This window comes from Panthera onca, chromosome D1, assembly GCF_046562875.1.
Source record: "Panthera onca isolate mPanOnc1 chromosome D1, mPanOnc1 haplotype 2, whole genome shotgun sequence".
Taxonomy (NCBI): Eukaryota; Metazoa; Chordata; class Mammalia; order Carnivora; family Felidae; genus Panthera; species Panthera onca.
In genome coordinates this window covers 43,715,344-43,736,370 of record NC_138348.1, presented here as the reverse complement: position 1 = coordinate 43,736,370, position 21,027 = coordinate 43,715,344, and the positions used below count along the sequence as shown (strand labels likewise).

At 46.4% G+C, this 21,027-nt stretch overlaps 1 protein-coding gene across 2 annotated transcripts in view; it reads left to right on the top strand.

Annotated features, from left to right (window-relative positions):
- Positions 1-21,027, top strand: part of INSC (INSC spindle orientation adaptor protein) — a 128,864-nt gene that overhangs the window by 71,240 nt on the left and 36,597 nt on the right. For both annotated transcript variants that reach the window (XM_078433261.2, XM_078433260.2), the window contains exons 6-7: positions 7,328-7,441; positions 13,131-13,256. In XM_078433261.2, coding sequence (XP_078289387.1) covers positions 7,328-7,441; positions 13,131-13,256 — 240 coding nt within the window. The remainder of the gene's footprint in view (positions 1-7,327; positions 7,442-13,130; positions 13,257-21,027) is intronic.

The following is a 21,027-nucleotide window of genomic DNA, read 5'->3' as shown; positions in this document are numbered from 1 at the left end:
GTAAACATATACCAATAAATCAAATTTTATTTTAGCTCTCTATTATTGATAGTTTTAACATTTTCCTTTAGAGAGTGATTTGTATAATTATTTGTCAGTGCATTTTGGGGCATTTCTTGAAACACATATCAAAACACTTCGTAATCAAAAATGAAGTTAGGAGGCACCTGAGTGGCTCAGTTGTTTGGGTGTCCGACTTCAGTTCAGGTCATGATCTCACGATCCAGGCGTTCGAGCCCCGCATTGGGCTCTATGCTGTCATTTCAGAGCCTGGAGCTTGCTTGAGATTCTGTGTCTCCCTCTCTCTCTTCCCCTTCTCCACTCACACTCTGTCTCTCAAAAAATGAATAAACGTTAAAATTTTTGTTTTTAAATAAAAAATAAAAATGAAGTCAGTTCTGTATTGAGAAAAGTTGTCTTGACTGACTGGCTTGGCTGAAAGAACTGTCTTTGCCAATTAGGTTATAAGGTGGGTGTTTTCCATAAATTCAACAAGCAAAAGCTGTAGATTCAAGGTTTTGATAAAACATATTTGAAACACACACAAATATATTGTTAAAAATTGTATTGGCAAAGAAATTAATAATATTTTGATTTTCCTAATCCCGTCTGCATAATTTGGATAACCGAAGGTATTCCAAGTAAAAGAGCAATGGGTATAATTAATAATTATTTGATAAGTCTTGATAAAGTACTTTTGGAATTCTTCCCAGAAATTGAGATAGTGAATGGGCAACTCTAATGATTGGGTAGCAATTGCTTTTGCAAGTCAAGTGGTTTCCATTTCTTTTCTTCTACCAATTGAGAGGATTTATCAGCTGGAAGATCATTAAAAATAGTGTCTGATGGGGCGCCTGGGTGGCTCAGTTGGTTGAGTGTCCGACTTCAGCTCCGGTCATGATCTCATCGATTTGTGGGTTTGAGCCCCATGTTGGGCTCAGTGCTGACAGCTCGGAGCCTGGAGCCTGCTTCGGATTCTGTGTCTCCCTCTCTCTCTCTGTTCCTCACCCACTTGCATTCTGTCTCTGTCTCTCTCAAAAAGAAATAAACATTAAAAAAAATTAAAAAGATAGTGTTTGATGATGGATCACCATGTGATTGCACAATTCAGAGTGTACTCAAAGGGTCAAGCAGCATGGCTATAAAAACTCCCATTTGTCTCTATGGATTTATGGAACAAAATTTTTCAGGTTTACATCTAAAAATATGCATTGGAGCACCTGGGTGTCTTAGTTAAGCGTCTGGCTCTTGAATTCGGCTCAGGTCATTGACTCATGGTTCATGAGTTTGAACTCTGAAAGCACTGGGCTCCGTGCTGACAACGAGGACCCTGCTTGGGATTCTCTCCCCCTCTCTCTGCCCTTCCCCTGCTCACCCTCACTCTCTCTCTCTCTCAAAATAAATAAATAATCTTAAATAAACTATACAAAATAAATTAAATAAAAACATGCATTAGGTCAATATTCAATAATGTCTACATGAGTTAATGAGAAAGGCTAAAAAGGATACAAAGCCTCATTTATTTCATTAAGACCTATGTTTATAATAAAATTTTCATCTTTATTATGCATAGTTATCAAAATTAGTAATCTATGTTGTGTTGACCAATTGTACTGATACTAATTGTAACAGTAACTCAACCCAGAAGAGAGTATTTTTAAACACTTAGGACCTTATAGTCACAGGAAGTAAAATGACATTTCAATGTTTGTTTGTTTGTTTGTTTGTTTATTTATTTATTTAGAGAGACAGAGCGTCAGCACGGGAGGGGCAGACAGAGAGGGAGACACAGAATCTGAATCAGGCTCCAGGCTCTGAGCTGTCAGCACAGAGCCCAACATGGGGCTCGAACCCATGAACTGTGAGATCATGACCTGAGCCGAAGTCGGACGCTTAACCAAATGAGCCACACAGGTGCCCCATTAAAATGACTTTTCAAATTTCAGTGATAATATGACAAGGATAATCAATAAAACACTTTGAAACTCAAATGTGTTACAAGAAGATGAAATTCTGAGGGGGGGAGGTTGGAATGGGAACATACATTTAAGGATGAAAAGAAAAGATGTGAAATGTTCACAATGTTGAAGGAAGAGATTATTCATACATTTTTAAGTGGATGATGATGTTGGTATCAAGTTACATTGTATTTAAGTTTCGTTGAGTATGTCTAAAAGATGCAATGCTTTTATTTTATGTCATTATCTACAATCTTCTGGAAATTACACCCTTTCCAACTTTGTTGACTTGGAGAAATTGTCCAAGTCAATTGTCCATCTTTAAACTTATGATGAAAAATTGTCCCAGTCAAATTGAAAATGTGTGAGGGGTCATAGATTTTTCAAAATTCCTTTAGGGATAAATAAGAAAATAAAGACTGCCCTAAAATGCACAGACACTCTAGTTCTATATCATGTTGGCTCTTGTCCCTGCCTCTTGATGGAGAATTGCTTAGGTCGTAAGACCCCTGTCTTCTAAGGATGCTCCTGAAGACTGGATCCTTATAGGCTTCGAGAGGACCAGTCCCTGTGACGTGTGCTCCTCAGAACACAGTCTTTCCATACCTTTTGAGTAGGTTGACCTCGAGTAGCATTTCTTTCTGCTACATCTTTTTTTTGCATTAATGAACTATGCCTCCAATATTCTCTTTCCTTTCATTTATCTCCTACTCCTTTCAGGGAGACTCAGCTGAATTTCTGACTGTTTACCCTGCTTCCCATGTTGGTATCTTTCCTTATCTAACTCCTAGCATGAGCACTAGTTGCTGGGTTTGGGCAACTTTATCACTTTGACTTTCTTTCCTTTCTGGCCCATTCTTTTGTTTTTCAAGAAAACTCTTCTAGATTTGGCATTTCCCTTATTGAGAGAAATTAAATCAATTAAGGTCTATATTTGCCCCAAACCTCCGATTCTAAAAGATCTTATCCCCATTTGCCTCCCCACAATGTATATTCCTACCTAGGAGATATTTTCCTATCAGAACAATAGCTAATCCAAGCCTGTATTCAGTTATAGCTTTGTCTATCTCCTCTTTAGTACGTCCGTTCTTTCTGTGCCTTTCCTCGGGGGCCTGATTCATGCATTTCTCCAATACATTCTTTTAGGACATAGGCAATGCTAGATTTGCATTTTCAAAACCTTGCACCTAGAAATTTATCTAGCAATCCTTTAGATATTTCATGCTGTTCTCTGTAGTCTTTTCCTGTTTTCCAGAACTCTGTTAGTGTATAACAAGTATAACAACCCAAATAATAACCATTTTTATTATATCTTATAATCTGAAGGGCCAAGAATGTGGGCAGAGCCTGGATGAGTGATTCTTCTGTTCCATATGGCATCAACAGAGGTCGTTTGGTGTTGTTCAGCTGGCAGATGGTTTGGAGAGTCTTAGAAAGCTTCATGACATGTAGAGTGCCTTGGAGGGGATGGCTGGAAAGCTGGTGTCTACTGAGATTATTGATCAGGGATCCTACACATGGTTTCTCCAGCATGACAGTCTCAGAGTTACAAAACTTCTTACATGGTAACTCAGGACTCTGAAAAGAATGTTACAAGAATCCTGGGTGGTAGCTTCAAGGTTTCCCATGACCTAGCCTTGGACGTCCTGAAACATTACTTCCACCAAGTGCCGGCTTTTATTTGTCAAGCAAGTCATTGAGGCCAGCCCAGATTTAAAAGGTGGTGGTGGCAGGAGGGAATTGGAGCTCACGTCTCCATGGGAGGAGTAGCAAAGAATTTGTGGCCATGTTTAATCTGCCACACCCTGTCACATCAGCCCACATTTATGTCATTCCTTTGCATGGCTGGGCTGCCCTAACTATGTCCAACTATGGATTCTCTATCTGAAGCTTTACACAGAGGCTTCACTGTATTTTCCTGGCTCCCTCTGAGGAACTTATTCCAGGCTGATGTATGAGAGTTTATCTCTCCTGATCAATTTCACGGGTCTGCAGTCGCTGCCTGAGAAACAAAAATACTTTTTCCTTTTTGAATTCCTTATTTAGAGAAGCTAGATTGTGTACATTTCCTTAACCCTTCTTTATCCCTTTTTCCTGGTCTTCAAGATTCAGGGGTTTTGTGTGTTTGTGTGTGTGTGTGTGTGTGTGTGTGTGTGTGTGGTGTTTTTTTTTCTTCTCTGCCTAGTCTGTCTTTAAAAAACTATTTCTGTCATTCAGTCTCATCAATCTTTGCTCCATTATTTTGTCTCTTTTCTGCCACTCTTCTTATGATACAGGGTGAAGCATACTTTTGACACGTCTTCAGTTTCTCCTTGATTGCCTGAAAAAAATCTTGATTTTAGAGACTGTGTTAGTTTGAAGCTGACACCAAGATAGGATATGATAGATGCCTGTGAAGGATGAAAGGGAGGAAGTGGGGCAGGCATAGAAAACCATGTTGCAGGTCTGAACACAGAAATAAAAGGTGGAAGGAAGACTTGAATAGGAAGAGACGTGGAACTTTCAGGCCAAAGGAGTCCCCTCTAATGGCCACGGGCTGCAGTAGTGCCCCTGCTCTGCTCTGTCACAGCTGGGAGTAGCTCAGGGAGGTATGGCCTCAACAAGGACACAAGGGTGGATCCAGAGGGACAGCAGCTGGGGCTCTCAGTCAGCTCTGCCCCCTGCAGCAGGAGCTCTGGCTTCCACAGGGTGGAGAGTTGCAGATGCTAACGGGACCCAGGATGGAGAACCACTCTCCAATCTGGGGAGAGTTGCTAATGAGGCCAAATATTCTCCTTGTCTTGAGACTTCTATCTTTGCTGGTCCAGGTGAGGTCCTGCCGACTTTGAAGGAGATGGATTCACTGAACTTGGAAAACAGGAAGTCAGATTCACAGGAGTTCAGGTCCAACTAACTCCACCACATATCACATGCTTGACCTTGGTCAGATTTCTTATGTCTCTGTTTCCTCAAGTGAAGTGAGGGCTGGACAAGACTTGCTGAGGGTCCTTCAGCTCTGACATACTGTGACGATTTCAGTGGGGCCTTTGATCTCAAATTTTTCCAAATTTATCTTTATGAAAAGGATGATTACAACTTTTCATTGTCAGAGAGCTGATTCACTGAGATAATCTGAGGCATAATTACGGTATACATGCGTAGAGACATTAGCAAGAAATTATTCTCAGGCGTAAATGGTCTAGTGTTAGCAGATGATTGCAAAAGACATTGGGTTGAATTGTTTAACGTCATGCTAATTTGCTTGAAGTGCAAACACTAATCAGGAACACTGAGTAATTATGATTTAGGTACAAGCCCCCAGTATATTAAATCGGTGTTTTCATGTGAGCATTAATATGACTTACGTAAGTGCTTACGGTATGATGGGGGAGGATTCTAAGAAGGACGTTCATTACAGAGACTTGCAGTAACAAATCTTGGTTATTAATTTTACCTTTTGTTGAATATCTTATAAGAGGCATCTATCAAACCTTAGGGAATAATTTTTACATTTAATGTTGCTTGATTAAATATGCACTTAATCTTAGACTGCTCTCTGTAGAGAATTAGTTTATTGTGTGTGTGAAGTATTTTATGAGTTTGAATAAAGAGAAAAAGAGAGTCATTTACCTTGAGCCTTAAACACACTTAATTTTAATCATTTTACAAATGGGGAAACTGAGGCCTAGGGTTTTTTTTTTTTCTCTATTGCCCAAGATCACAAAATGGTAACCGCTGACAATTTTATTTTGCTTCCATGTGCCAAGTACCTTTAGAAGTCCTTTATTTATATATTGGCTGCCTTTTCTTTTATTAAAAAAATTTTTTTTAAATGTTTATTTATTTTTGAGAGACAGAGACAGAGACAGAACATGAACAGGGGAAGGGCAGAGAGAGAGGGAGATATAGAATCTGAAGCAGTCTCCAGGCTCTGAGCTGTCAGCACAGAGCCTAATGCTGGGATTGAACTCATGAACTGTGAAATCCTGACCTGAGCTGAAGTCCGACACTCAACCGACTGAGCCACCCAGGAGCCCCTGTATATTGGCTACCTTAATAAATGGGTATAGCCACCTTAAGAGATAGACGCTGTAAATTCCACCCTGTTTTACACAGATGAAAACTGAATCACAGAAGGGCTAAATTCCTTGCTCTGGGGCACCCAGACACCATGGCAGAACCAGGATTTGCACCCAGGGCAGTTTGACTCCAGAGTCCCTGCTTTCAACCTCAGGCACACTTCCTCATCAACATAATGTGTTAAAAAAGGCAATCTGGCACTAGAACTCAAATCTATTTCCTTTTAAGTGTTTTTTTTTTTCCCCATAACGGTGGGTTTAATTAAAAAACAAATCCATTTTGATATTTTAAAATAACATAGCAACTGCTCAGAGCCCCCTGCTCTGGAGGTGTGACTTTCTTGCATGAAGCACCCCCAGGGCAAGTCTTCTGAATCACTGTCTCCACATCTCCCAGGAGAAACTCCAGCAACTAGAATTAATTAGCAGGTAGGAATCATTTATAATCAATGAATCATATGCTTCAAAGCAAATGGCTGATTATGAAGTAGTTTCAAGATATGTGAAAAAGCTTTTTCCCAGAAATAGGCTAAACTAATCTTTATGTCTCATTTGTTGATGAATTTTCCATTTGCTTTTCTTCCTGGTCCTCCCTGGGTCCTAGGTCCAGTCACTTCTAGCCTTCTTACCACAAACCTTAGTTCCCTCAGCTTGGAGCTGGGTGACATTCCTGAGTTACCCACTCTTAGACAGGAATCCCAGTATTGCTATTTTGGCCTGGCTATACAATGCAAATGTCCTCCCAAGGAGTAAGCTACTGTAGACTACTTCTCTCTGTTTTGTTTTGTTTTGTTTTGTTTTGTTTTGTTTTGTTTTGTTGGAGGCTACTTCTCTTGACTCAACCCCTGAACCCATTACCCAGCTGGATACCCACCTGTTGGCTATCAGTCATCCCAAACAAACCAATTCTTTGGCCATAGCGGTAGCAACCCCTTGGTTTTCAACTTTAGGGTTGAATTTAACTGCTGGTTTCTGTCTTCATTTGAAGCCAGGAGAACAACAAATCAGTACCTGTTGAGACCATCAGTATTGAGAGCTGATTTTCTGTCGATTGGAATGGGGCACATTTGTTGTCGATGCCCCAGGGGGTTGAAATTATCCCGTATTTCTGAAATGTAGCTCAGACCTCATACAGGCTCATGTCTTTCCCAAAGCTAGAACCTCACCACCCGCATACTGGGACTGTGAATGGGGCAGGATTATAATTTCTAGGGGGCTTTTAGGAGCATGGATCCATTGGTATTCCATTAAGGAAGATTAGTGGAGGATAGATGAAGTGAGTAACCATCAGACTTTGCTATCTTTTCTTAGGCACTGGTGAGAAAAATCAATGCCTCAGACAATATCTACACCACGGAATCCACCACAGGGAACCTGTTCAGCCTGACCCAGGAGGGGGCTCCCTTGTGCCGCATCATCGCCAAGGTGAGCTTCATGGTTAGAGGCCAAAGTGACAGGCTTGGGGAGAGTGGGAGGGAGCTAGTTTGGTGGGAATAGCTGGCTCCAGAAGTTGTTGGCTGTATGATCTTGAAAGAGTCACGTCCCCTCTTAAGGCCTTGGTGTCTCCATCTTTAATAGTGGTTAGACCCTCTGATTTCAGCTCCCTCTTGAGAAGAAAGCAGTGCCCCCAGGGTCTCATCCCTATACTCCTCTTAATGTGGTATCTGTTAGGTATATCAACCCTCCTTTCTCATCTCTACATATCTCACCAAACCCAAACAAAACATATCCCCCAACTCAGGTTCTTGATGAATCCCCAAAATACCTGCAGCCACTGCAGTACCACATGAGAAGACAAAATTGAGGGTAACAGTGGTTTTCATCAATTACAATGGGAGTTCTAATTCACCAGCTTCATGGTTAATTTGCCCCTACGCTTGGTGTGCGGACACTGAGTGTAAATACAGGCAATTGATGATCCTAGGCTCTCACCAGGGTCTTCTATTTCATTTTTGCTCATTTTTTTTTTAACTTGACAAATGGCATTGCCATGGAGATAGAACTAGTGATCTAATTGGACACAAAGTTATGTCTTTCAGGAGATGTATGATGCCAGCCACAGGAAGATGCTGTGGTTCAGTGGTCCCCAGCCTTGTCTCTGTCTCACAATCCCTCAGGGGATTTTGGAAAACACAGATCCTTTTGCCCCCACTTAAATTTACTGAAGTCCTGGGATGAGACCTGAGAATCCACATTTTAACGAGCGCTACAGGTAGTCATGAGGCATGGCCACTCTCAGAATCACTCACCTAAGCCCTTAAAGAAATCTGGAAGAGGAGTATGGAAAACAATTTGACAATAAACTTCATATATTGAAAAAAAAAAAAAAAAAAGAAATCTGGAAGAGAAGGGTAAATGCTTGTCAACCCTGCTTAGGGGAGCAGTAAGTCGCATATAACCACAACAGGTAACATTTGAGCGTTGCTGTCTTGCCGTCCACTGTGCTTAATGCCATTCAGACATTATTTGCTTTAAATCACAAAACCATCCTAGGAAGTTGGTATCAAGTTGTTCTCATCCATAATTGAGGAAATGGTTTAAGGGACTTACTCAAGTTCACACAACTGATCAAGAGTGGAGTCAGAATTAGAGCCCAAGTTTATTTACTTCAGAGCTCATGGTCCCAAAGCCCACAGTGGTGACTTCTGGTTTCATCCTGGCCCTTTAGATTCTTGGGCCTAAGAGTGACTCAGAAGTTCTCAATCCTGATGCATGTTAGAATCGCTAGGGAGCTTTAAAAGTCACACAGCTAGTAAGTGAGGGAACTGGAATTTGAAACTGCCTGCTTGGCAGCAAAAGCTATGCTCTTGCTTACTATTCTGAACTGCCTCTTAGCAACCCTCCTCCTCTTTTTCCTTCTTCTCCTCCTGTTCCTTCCTCTGCCCTTCTCTCTGCCTTCTACAACCTTTGTTATTTTCTGCATCCTTCCTCCTCTCCAAGCATTGTGCTAAGCTTTTCATTCATTATCCCATCTGATCCTCTCAATGATCTGATGATGTGTTGTAATTATAATTCCCATTTTTGAGATGAGGGAACAGAGGATCAGAGAGAAGGTAAATAACTTGTCTGAGGTCATGCACATTAAGTGCAGAGCTGGGATTTTAACTAGATCTTCTGCCTCCAGAATCTTCATCTCAGTCTTCTTGTGTCTTGAGTCCTTGGGAGAGAGTAGACAGAAGGCTGAAGCAAAGAGAAGATTCAGTGATGACTCCCATCTTCCCAGCCTGGAAGAGGGTGAGACTGGTTCCTCCAGTGGAGTCACCATGTCTGGGTTTCTAGTCCTGACAGTGACACAGGAGCTGGGAGCCCCTGGTGCACTCTACACAGCATCCTCACTGTTGATGCTCAGGTAGTGTGCCCAACACTGTGACAAATTTGGGGCAAATCTGGGCCTCGAAGTGGCCTGCCCCACCTACCTCCTCAGGGCCCAGTGTGGTCTGTCTTTGGGCCCTTCATCTGTCTGAGGTCTGCCTTCTCAGCCTCTTGGGTTCCTTTGAAGACCAAAGAACAAGCCCAGCCCTCCCTGTGATGGTAGTAGTAAGCCCCATCCCTTCTTGAGCGCAGAGCAGAGCAAACTCCCTTGTGCTTTGTCACAATTATCCTGCTCTTCTATTATTTCCCCCATCACTAGCCTACATCCCACAAGTAGCCTCCTCAGCTTTGTGACAGCTTATCCCAAGTCTGTCTGAATAATAGATACCATTATACACGTTGGCTTTGAGCCCATAGCTTTCTATAAAATTAAACAAGCTCTAGCCAACAGTGCAATTCTGCTAGCTCAGGCGATTCCCAGCTCTACTCTAAGATGAGCACTGTTCTTGGGTCCTTGAGGGGTTTTCAGGGTGGTCCACACAACTATTCCATGTACCTTCCTCTGAAGCCTCCTTCGTCCTCTCCCTTCCATGTATTCTAACCCTTGGGATACCTTTTATGAAGGTTTGAGACATTCTTCGAACGAGGAAGCTTTCCATAGACTGACCCTCACCTGGGTGAGGCCCTCTCACATACATGAACTCAGTTGTTCCCCCAACAGCTTGGTTGTGTAGCTGCCGTGACCCTGTTTTGTGCCGAAGTTAACCCGCGGCAAAGTCAGGATTTGAACCAGAATCCCCTCAGCCTGGATTCAGCATTTCTTCCCTTGAGATTTCCCAGCAGCTAAAAATGCAAAGAAAGCTATTTTTCACAGGCTTGGCAAACAATGTAATGAGGACCCAATGCAAGTGGGTACTGAGGCTTAAATATAGTTATGCTGAGTTCAGTGCCTCCCCAGCCAAAGGAAGCCTGCCACATTGATCCTGGCTCTCAGTCTGGCATTCTTTGGTACCATTTCTTTGTTGTCTGGTCCAGATGTAAATACCTACCTACCTGTCCATCTATCTATCATGTATCTACCTGTCCCTTACCGTCTCTATCATCATACATATAAATATTTTATACTATATATGATTAAATATAAACACACACATGAAAATATAAACATACATATGTGAACACACATATATAAATGTACCTACATACATAAGCACATATATGTGTATACATAACTTATATCTGGAGGGAGGTCAATAATAACCAGCCAGGCTGGCTGGGGAGAACTTAGGACTTCTGTTTCTTCTTACCTTAAACACTAATTTGATTTTACTTAGTGACTCTGAGTAAGGCCTTTATGTGGAACCCTCATCAGATGTCCCAGAGACCATGAGAAAGTAGGAAGACAGGGATAAAGGATGGTGAAGCAGGAAGTCAGAGGGGGTAAGTGTCTTGCTGCACAATAGATTATATCTTCATCAGAGGAGTGATGTGTGTTTAACATCAGAGTGATTCTCTTTGACCCTTCCACAGCCCCCATGACTCCTTGGCTGCCAGGGCCTGAGTTCAATATGGACCAAGGCAGTCTTGCTCAGTGCTTAGCCCAGCGTCTGACGTATACTGCACCATGAATAGTTTTTGGCTGCATGGATGAATTTATCAGCCATATATGATGTGCCCGTTTCCCACCAAATGAACCACCCCAACAGGAAGTAGGAATACGGAAGTTAAAGAATGCTCTCAGCTGATTGTAAAATGTCAGAATTTACGAACTCATCTTGGTGCCTGCAGTGATAAGCAGCAAAACTCTTAGAATGAAGAAAGCTGCCAGGCTGATCTTGGTGGGACGCTGGGAAGGAAAGATTTGGGAGGACTTGTTGCAGCGAGTCTGTGCTGGGCCCTAGAAGTCATCGCTGTGGCTTCTTCTAGTTGTGCATTCATTATCTGCGCTGTCAGTCACAGCTGCGCCCCCAGAACATGAAACAGTGCCTGGTGCTCGGTACATTTTTTGTTGAAAGAGTTCTCAGAAATCTGACAGTGGATGATATTTTGCTGGACTCAGCTTCTTACATTTTTTTCAGTTTGGGGAACAGAATGTAACGGGTTTAGTTAGAGCCAGGGGTGGTGAGGTTAAAGGCGAGTGCCCTCAGGGCGAAGTTCAGATCAATCTTCACAAGTTCTTTACTGCTGCCATCCCCAGGCACCCTTACAGGCCTCGGGGAAGGGGATGATGGAGGAAACAGGGCAAAGCCAAATGTAGGGTGTCCAACTTCTCCTGCTCTGGACATCCACGGTGGTGTTGCCACAGGTTTGCTAGGCGCCTGGTGGATCTGCTTTGGGATCTAAGAGCCATGGTGGTTCCAGTGATTTCTATAGAATAAATATGGCCAGTTAGGATGAGTGCCTCACCTTACCTCTGGATTCTTCCCAGAAGTCCTCCCAGACTGCGGTGAAGTCTCCACGAGTTAAAAGTGTTTCCATGCCCAGCTGTCACAAAACAAGTATGCGCTCACACTCAGCTAGGGTGTTTGTTGCTGAAGGGTTTTTTTTGTGGTTTTTTTTCTTGCAAACTAGAGTAAAGAAGGGAAAACATGGATGATGTAGATTTGGGTGAATGATTTCACCCATCTGGCTTGCTTTTTTTTCCCTCACAAAATGAGTATAAATTCTAGTATTGATATAAATAAATGAAAGTCCTTTTTTGAGTGCCTGCCATGGTGGTTGGAAGGATCTGAGAAGTAATGGTGTTTTCTGGCAGAGGGAGAACCTGCACAGGGCACTAGGCTTCAGTTCCCTTCACTTGCCTCAGACTTGCTTCTAGAACCTATTTCTGAGGACTCCAGGCTTGTTCTGTGACAGGCTGCTGAGAGGGAGTTGCCAGGTATGTGGAAACAGTGTTGACTGGTGTTGAGGCTGGCCCTCACAAATATGTCTGCCCTAGCCCCTGGCACCACAGCCTCAGAAGCATTCGGACAGTCCTGCTTCCAGTTTGGACCATCAAGGGTGACATTACTTTTGGAGGTGGCATTTCATTGCAGTATGCATTTGAGCATGGAAGTGTGTGTGTGTGTGTGTGTGTGTGTGTGTGTGTGTGTGTATGTGTGTGTAGTTTAGGTGAGGAAGAATTCTTTTTTTTCTACCGTCTTCTTAGGTTCTCTGGCTGGTGCCCTATAAATCGGGCTGACAATTTTCTCTTAACAAGAGAAAAACAAGCAAAAGTTTATTAGCATATGCATCACGATTACACATGGGAACACTCAGAGATGAGTGACTCAGAGGCTTGGTTAGAACTTGAACTTATACAGCCTCTTAGCAAGAGAACAATACATTTTTAGAGAACTAAAAAAACAGATAACAGGCAACCTGAAGAGCACTTTGAGTCTCTAAGAGTGGCAAGTTGTAGGAAGGCAAATCTATGGAAAACTGGCGATAGATGAAGGATGGTCGGTAAAGTTTATTATGAGGATTCCCCTGATGGCATCTCCAGGCTGTAAGGGTCTAAAGTTATCTCTGGTGATTAACTTTTGTCCTTCCTAATAGAAAGGGAAAGGGGGATATCTCTGTAAATTTATGTCCTCCTTCTGGCAAATAGGAGGAGGGCAGAGACCTCTGATATCTGCTTCTTCTCAGTTGCCTTCAGCTCAAAATAATCTTTACGGCAAAGTGATGTGTTTTGGGTTGGCATATTCTGCTGCCCTAAAGACCCAAAAGCATATCAGCTGAATGAGGGATGACAATTATTCTTGAGTCAACCCCAGGAAAGGTGACACAGGGAGGTGAAGTGACATTTTCTTTTTCTTGACAGGAGGGTGGTGTCGTAGCCCTCTTCAAAGTCTGCCGGCAGGATAGTTTCCGGTGCTTGTACCCCCAGGCGCTCCGCACGCTGGCCTCCATCTGCTGTGTGGAAGAGGGTGTCCACCAGCTGGAGAAGGTAAGAGAACAGCTGGCTGGCTGGGTGGGGCTCAAGGTCTCTGAGTCAGGTGGGTAGTGGGCGGGGCCTGACAGATGTGGTGACCACCTGGGCTTCTTCCTCTAAGAACCTATTTTTCCCAGGCATTGCTCTAGTGAGGCTGCTAGGATTTTGACTATGGAAGTTGATGAAAAGGAAAGGGATTGAGGAATTTGGCCAGGAAGGGCAGGGCCCAGAGGGGTACTCAGCACTTCCTGGGTAGAGAGGCCAACAGTCCAGTGGGAAGAACACAGCAGGAGGCAGGCAGGTAGGGTGTGGAGTGGTGTCAAAGTTCAGGGCTGTTGGTTCTTCACTCATGGCCCCAGTGAAGGAGGAGGATCCTGCTGCCTGGGGAACAGAGTGGGCAAGAGAAGGACAGACATTGGCCCGGGCAAGCAAGTAGGGCTCAACCAAGACAGAGGGATTAGGTAAGGGAAACTGAAGCCTAAGTCCAAGTGTTCATTGGGTCAACATGGCACGGGATGAGTGGGGCCAGAGGGAAGGTAGTGATCTGGTAGACCTAGGTGCCTCAGCCCCTGGCCAACCTAGGGCGATGTGACTAATTCTAGCTACCACCCCCTTCCCCACTCTCTCCAGGTTGTAGGGCTGAGATTGGGGGTATCTTGAGTCTGGTCTGTATTGGGATGGGGCAAGCAAAATGCTCTCCTTCCTCTGTACCCCTGTCCCACAGTCTGGTCCCAGCTCCCAGAAAACCCACCCCCCACCCCCAGTGTCTTCACTTTGGTCTGGACTCCTAGTCAGAGGGTCGTCTCACTTTCCACCTGCCTCTTTCCAAATCTACTCAGGTTATGGGACAGTGTTGTAGGATCATGGACTCAGAGATGCTTTTAGCTGAGGGTGGAGAATAGATGGGGACTTGGCTCATTGGACAGATGAGAAGGCTGTGGATCAAAATGGGGAAGTAATTCGTCTGAGGTCCCAAAGCAAGATGGTGGAAGAGCTAGCGCCACCCCGCTGGGCAGAGCGCCCCTTCCTGCAGGGGTGGAAGCCTTTGTATATGTGTGCTTAAATAGACAGCGGAACGGGAAAGGGGGCAGTGACAAAACAGACAGGCTCCAGGAAGTAAATGCTTTGGGCACCTCCAACTTTCCGTGCTGAATAATCTTCTCTTCTCCCACAAAATCTCCTTCCTTGGGTAGTGGAAACATGGCCAGACTGGTTTTGTTTTTCATCTTCTTTTCCTGCTGGTTACTGGGAAGAACAGGAGGGAAAAAATAGAAGGGATTTAAATCACCAGTCCTCCAAAAGCCGTGGATTTCTTGGCTTCAGAGAGTTTGCAGAGCAGCAGGAAATTTTTAATCCAGGGAAGAAAACCAGCAGGGCTTTTTTGTTTGTTTGTTTAGAGCTAAAAACCTGTGCAGCTGGGAAGTCTGGAGGATATTTTTCCTTCCACCTTCCTGCTGCTGCTCCAAAGCTAGAAGGCATGAATGCATCTTTGCAGGGGCTGTCCTGGCCTGTGCTGATCTAGCCCCCAACACATATCCCTTTTTAACTCACTAGAACCCTGTGAGGTGAGCTCTCTTTATGTCTCCATCTTAAAGGCAAGGAAACTGAACCTCAGGCAGTTTAAGTAACTTGTCTAAAGTCACAGAGTACATTCTAGAGCCAGAATTTGGACCCTGTCTGCCTGAGTCTAATGCCCAGTCAACCTCACCTCTTCCCTGGTTCACTAGATACTCTCAGAGTGCCTAAAAGCCCCCGCAGCTAAATCAAGGTCACCTCGCTGCTCCTGGCCAATGTGCTAAGCAGCCCCCACCCCCAACTGGCACAGGAGAAGGTAGTCCTAACTGGGCACTCCCCTCTTCCCTGGCAACTTACTTTCTATACACAGACATTCCTGAAACACCTCTTTGCCAGGCAGAGGAGGGATGAGGTCGGCCTGAGAAGAGCCCCCTGGTGGTCAGAACAGCGCCTACACTGTACCGCCGTTGAGCTTGCCTGGTGGCTCCACAGGCCTCCTAATTACATTTGATGTTCGCCTGCATGTGCAAGCGTCCCCTTTGCACAGATGAGGAAGCGGAGACCTGGAGAGCGGAAATGACTTGTCGCACAGAAATACACGGCTTATAATTCATTCTTTTAGCAAATACTTATCTACTGCTCTTTGCCAGGCACTGTTTTAGGTACTGGGAGTTTAGCAGTGAACAGAACAGACAACCCCCCTTGTCCTCATGGAGCTGCCATTCTAGTGCAAGGGGGCGGCAAGTCGTGGCCCGTGGGTCAAATTCAGCCCGTGGCCTGTTTTGAGACAGCCATGAGCTCAGAATGGTTTTTTTTTTTCTTCTGTTTTTAAATAGTTAAAAAAGAAATCAGAAGAATAACATTTTGTGCCACATGAAAATTATGCGAAATTCACATTTACAGTTTTTGACCCATGAAATTTTAATGGAACTGGCATGCTCACTTGCGTAGCTGTTGACTGTCTACTTTTGTGCCACAGCAGCAGAATTGAGTAATTGCAGGAGACCATACAGCCCCACAAAGCCAAAAACATTGACTATCTGGCCCTCGGCAGAAAACGTTCATTGACCCTGGTCCTAACAGGTAATGAGCACATCGTGACAATAACTAACATACATCAAATACCTGCTTTGGGTGGGCACTTTGCTCAGCTCCCCCCTTTCATTGTGTTGGATGATGGTTACTCCTCTGGTGCTGTGATTATCCTCCCTGTTGCTAGAAGGATGGGAGACTTGGAGAAGTGAAGCACCTTGCCCAAGAGCACACAGCTAAACATTGGTCTAGCAGCCTTGTAATTGTAACGGCAGTTCTGCCCAGCCAGAGCCAGCCTGCGCTGTGAACCATTATGCAGACCCAGGACTCAAATCTGACATGTTGAGGCCGATTTCCACCTTCTTTTCCTCCTATCATGCTGCTTCCAAAGTTATGAGAAGTTCTAGACCCAGGAAGGGCCAGTGCCTCTCTCACCCCTGCCACGCCCCCTCCCCCAGGTCCTGCCGACACATGCCCTGTGTGGTTTGGGCTGCTGAGCGCTGGCCTCAGAGGCTCCAGTGAGGCCGGCTGTTGTTAGTGTCTAGGGGGGAGGGGGGAGAAGCCTAGAGACAGGCTGGACTGTAGAAACCCCAGCATGACCGGTGAGGCAAAGACGGGATGGGGGGGTGTGGTGCCCGGGGCTGTTGCCAGCTACCCACTCACAAGGCCCAATTCATGCACTAGTCAGATAATGTCAAAGTTTCAGCCTTCCGCTGATTTACTGGCCTGAGCTCCTCACTGAGGCCACCTAATTAATTGGCAGTGAGAAATGTGCTGGATTTGGTGAAATTCATCTTTGTCATGTGGCTTCCCCCCCCACCCCACCCCCAATTCCCTCCAACCCTGAAGGGGTCCATTAAATCATGCACAGACCTCACTGCCAGAAGTGTGGGTCTAGCCAGGGCACCAGGCGCTCTGCCGCGTGATGCCTGAGCTCTGCCTGGCTTGGGGATTTTGTGTGGTCCTAGATTCAAATCGTGGATTCATGTATTCACTCCGTGGAGTCACTTCGGCATCCGCTTCCCCATTCCTTCCGCCATCCGGTCATCCATTCACTCACTCATTCATTCACTCAGTCCATCGCCCACCAATCATGCTACTCATTCACTCCCTCATGGCACATCCACCGAGAAGCAGCCCAGGGCAGTGGGGAAACCATGGCCTTTGATAGGCAGGCTCTCCTGGTTTGGAACCCAGCCTTCTCCACCTATGAGCTTGTGCTACATTTCCCTGAGGAATTTACTCACCTTCCCAGAGGTACAGTCTCCTCAGTTAAATGGGCATGATGAATTCTACCTCCTAGCACTGTCAGAGGAGGATAGATAGACACTGACAAATGGTAGCTATTACGATTATGGCAGGTGCAAGGCTGATCACTGGGGTTTAGAAAATCAGTGGCCTGAGGAAGATTACAGTCCGGTGGGCAGGGGGGCACTGACATGGCAGGAGGAGGGGCTGACGTGGTCTAAGACGCCACCCGGTGCACAGTATGGAGAAGCTGGGTGGGGCCAGAGCTCAAGTCCTCACGTTCTTTCCATTTTACCGATGGGGAACCTGAGATTCAGGAACTGTGTCCCCTCTGCTCATAAACGTGGAGCTTTAGAACCAAGTCTGGCTGGTTTTAAAGCATGTACTTTACACTGTGCTGCCTTGAGAAGAGCTGGCCCTTCTGAAGTGGGGACTGCAGGGGAATGGCTTCCAGGGAGCCAGGCCGTGGGTGTTGGCTTGGGCAGGGCTCAGACCAACAGGGCTGGAGGGGTGAGATTATCAGAGACACAGTAAAGGCTGCTCCAGAGGTATCTGAAGGGTCTTTCAAGAATCTATCCTTTTTTCAGAGGTCTGGTTCATCCTGGCCACAGCATACCCAGCATCTCCCACTGAGGGTGGCCGGGGAGAAGCCCAGAAGTTTATTTTTATTTTTATTTTTTTTTAATTTTTTTTAATGTTTGTTTATTTTTGAGACAGAGAGAGACAGAGCATGAACGGTGGAGGGTCAGAGAGAGAGAGGGAGACTCAGAATCAGAAGCAGGCTCCAGGCTCTGAGCTGTCAGCACAGAGCCCGACGCGGGGCTCGAACTCACGGACTGTGAGATCATGACCTGAGCCGAAGTCAGATGCTTAACCAACTGAGCCACCCAGGTGCCCCAACCAGAAGTTTAGACAGTGGAAAGGGCTGTCCCATGGCTGTCAGAGGCCACAGGCTGATGGCACAACCTCTGCGTGGGATGCTGGTGAAGGCAGCCGCAAGGAGGCCATAGAGCTGGGCTCAGAGGGCCAAGGAGGAGCTCCCAGGGAGGCCAAGGGAAAGTGGCCTCAGTAAAAGCAGAGAGACTCCACAGCTGGCCAGTCGGTGGTGGGGCTGGAAGTCTTTCAGGAGCTCTATGTTCAGTGACCTCTGGGGCCCAGAAGGAGAGACAGTGTTCTTTGAACCCCACCTTGGAGAAGACTGGAGGAAGAAAACAAGGGCCCAGGAGGGAGTGAAGGCCCCAGAGCCATACACACCCCAATAAGAGCAGAGGGACCCTCCTCAGGCTGGGTGGCCAAATGACCCAGCCTGCCTGGACTGGTCAAGGCAGCCTTCCTGCAGGACTGAACAGGGAAGGTGGACTGGCTTACCAAGGGGGAGGACCGTAGGGCTTGGGGAGCCAGATAGGGGGCTGGGGAGCAACCTTGCTTTCCTCTTTATAACATGGGGACGCCTCCTCCTTCATGGAGCTGCCATGATGCAGCGCAACAATGTGGATACAATGGTGCAATACAACAACGTGGGCGCGGTGCTCAGTGGGGCGCCTGCACAAGGGAGCTCTCAGCCTGCGTTTGCTTCCCTGCCCATTTGTCTCCACCATTTCAGGTTGATCTGTAGAAACCCTGCTCCCAAAGAGGCTGAGTTCCGAGGATTTGACAACAGTCCTGGCAGGTGTTCTGAGTGGTTAGAGGGATGGCCAGGGCATTGTTGGTGCAGGCGCTGGGGTTGGACAGGGCCAGGGGACAGGATGGGGTTGGAGGGGGCTGGGGACTAGAGAGAGACTGGGAATCTGAAGGGCAGGGACCTATGGGTCCAGGGCCATAAGGGGTGGGAGGGGGGCACTCAAAGCCCAATGCTAAGATGGCCTCAGATAACCTCTAAGAAAGTTCTAGTAATTGCTTCCTCCAGCCTTAAGACCAGACACAATCTTGCTTTCAAAAGAGCTTCTTTTTATGCCCATCCCCTTCCTCGTTTTATTTTTTCAAATAAGAAGTTCACCCTGTGCTGGAGCCAAAGGGAGAGTTTAATGAAAATCGATGGAGAAATTAAAGATGGAGAGAAATTAAAGATGAGCAGGGGGGAAGGGATGAGGGCCCAATATCAAGTCCAAGGAGAAAATCATCAGAGGAATGGGAAAAATTCCTGTCTGTCCCCATGGAGCTCCCTCCCCCTCCACTGTTTCCTGGGCCAGCTTCTTGGGATTGAGGTGCCGTGACATCTGAAGGTCTGGGCTGGAATCAGGGGGTGCTAGATCAAGCTACTGAAATCCCAGAGACCCTTGGCAGGAGGGAGCGGGTGCAAAGGGACTGATGAAGAGGTTTTGCCACTCCTGCTGCTGTTTCAAAGGACTTTCTCTCCACTGCTTTTTTCCTCGCAGGGTTGCAGGTGGTCACAAATAGGTAATATTAGCCCAAAAAAGTTAGCAGTTTTTCTTTTCTTTTGCCCATTTGAATCTCAAAATCACTATGTAAGGAAGGCAGGGAGAGATGGTTATGCCCAATGTACAGAGGGGAAAGTTGAGGCTGAAAGACATAGAGACAGTGGAGAGCAGAGCCTGGACTGAGAACCCCATTCTTTTGGTCCCAGCTATGGGTTCCGTTTGCTACAGCCTCCCCTCCACACTCTCATTAGCTGAAAAGGGCGAAGTGTGTGGACCCCAGGGCAAGGCAGCTACCCTATCTGGATGGAGTCAGTTCTAATAAATGTATCAGTGAGGTTGGGTAGGTAGAGCGGGGCAAGAAATCTTTGCTTAGTTTAACTTGCAGCCCCTTCTTTACCTACGAGTAGCTGCTGGAGAGGGGGGTTGAAGAGAATACTTCTGAATGGAGATCCCAGATGCCTCTCTACCTGGGGCTCAACCCACCCAGGCTTATCAGCTTCCCCCACCCCTCATGCCCCCGGGTCTTTGACTGAGTTGGGAGCGGGTTGGGACAGTGCAGAGAACCCCAGGGTTCCAGGTCAGCTGTCTGTGCTGTGACAGACAGACAGGAGTGGGGACTGCCATGGTCACCTTCCCCATCCCTGCAAGGGGGCTGTCTAGAAAGAATGTGGTTCATCTGCTTCCCTGAGTTTTGAGTCCCCCAAGCTCGTCCCTCTGCCTCGGGAGCAGGGGTGAGGGGACTTGTAGGAGGCCAGGATGTAAAGAGACCAGAACAAAACTAGGCACACTGTCCCACCTCCCTGCAAGCGCCCCACCCCACCTCAGGAGTTCACGCTGGGATTACAGGCCAGTATTGTTCAGGCTGAAGGAAGGCCCTGCTGGCTTGGGGAACTTCACCCCATGCGCAAGCACAACCTGAGTTTGGAGAAGGCATTGTCACACCTGGCAGCCTGAGTGAGCTAAGTGCTGCTCAGAGCCAACTGCTTTGACACCGACTCTGTAGGTCCCCATGCGCTATGCAGCAGCGGCCCCTGGTGGATAAGAGCAGCAGTGGCACCCTGTCACTGCCCCAGGCTCTCTTCCGGAGCTGACATGGCTGGTGGGCTCAGGGCTGGGAACCACTGATCAGGCACAGTGTATCTTGTGTGTGTGTGTGTGTGTGTGTGTGTGTGTGTGTGTGTGTGTGTGTGGCGGGGGGTGGGGGGGAGGAGAGTAGGGAATGGGAGTGGGGAGGGAGATTTGCAAATTCAAGGCAACAGGAGCTTCTTCCTACCAACCTAGCTTCCTCTAGCAGGAGGATGTGGATACATCTTGTAATCTAACGTGTCTCTGACTTCCAGAACCTTTCCCAAGCCCCCCAGTTCTCACTGGACCCCAAGCCCCTCGGCCTGGCACGGAGGTGCCCTGTGAGCAAGCTGCCTCCAGCACATTGTCCCCTTGGTAAGCAGGCCTGGCTTCCACGCCCGGTTTCAGCATTTAGTGTGTGTTCACCTTGCATCCCCTCTGAGCCCTGGTCTCACCTTATGTAAAGTAGAGTGTTAATCCATGCCTTGCGGGCTGTGAGGATGAAATAAGTCTGTGTGCCACGAATGTGAGTTTTTCCCCTTTCCCGC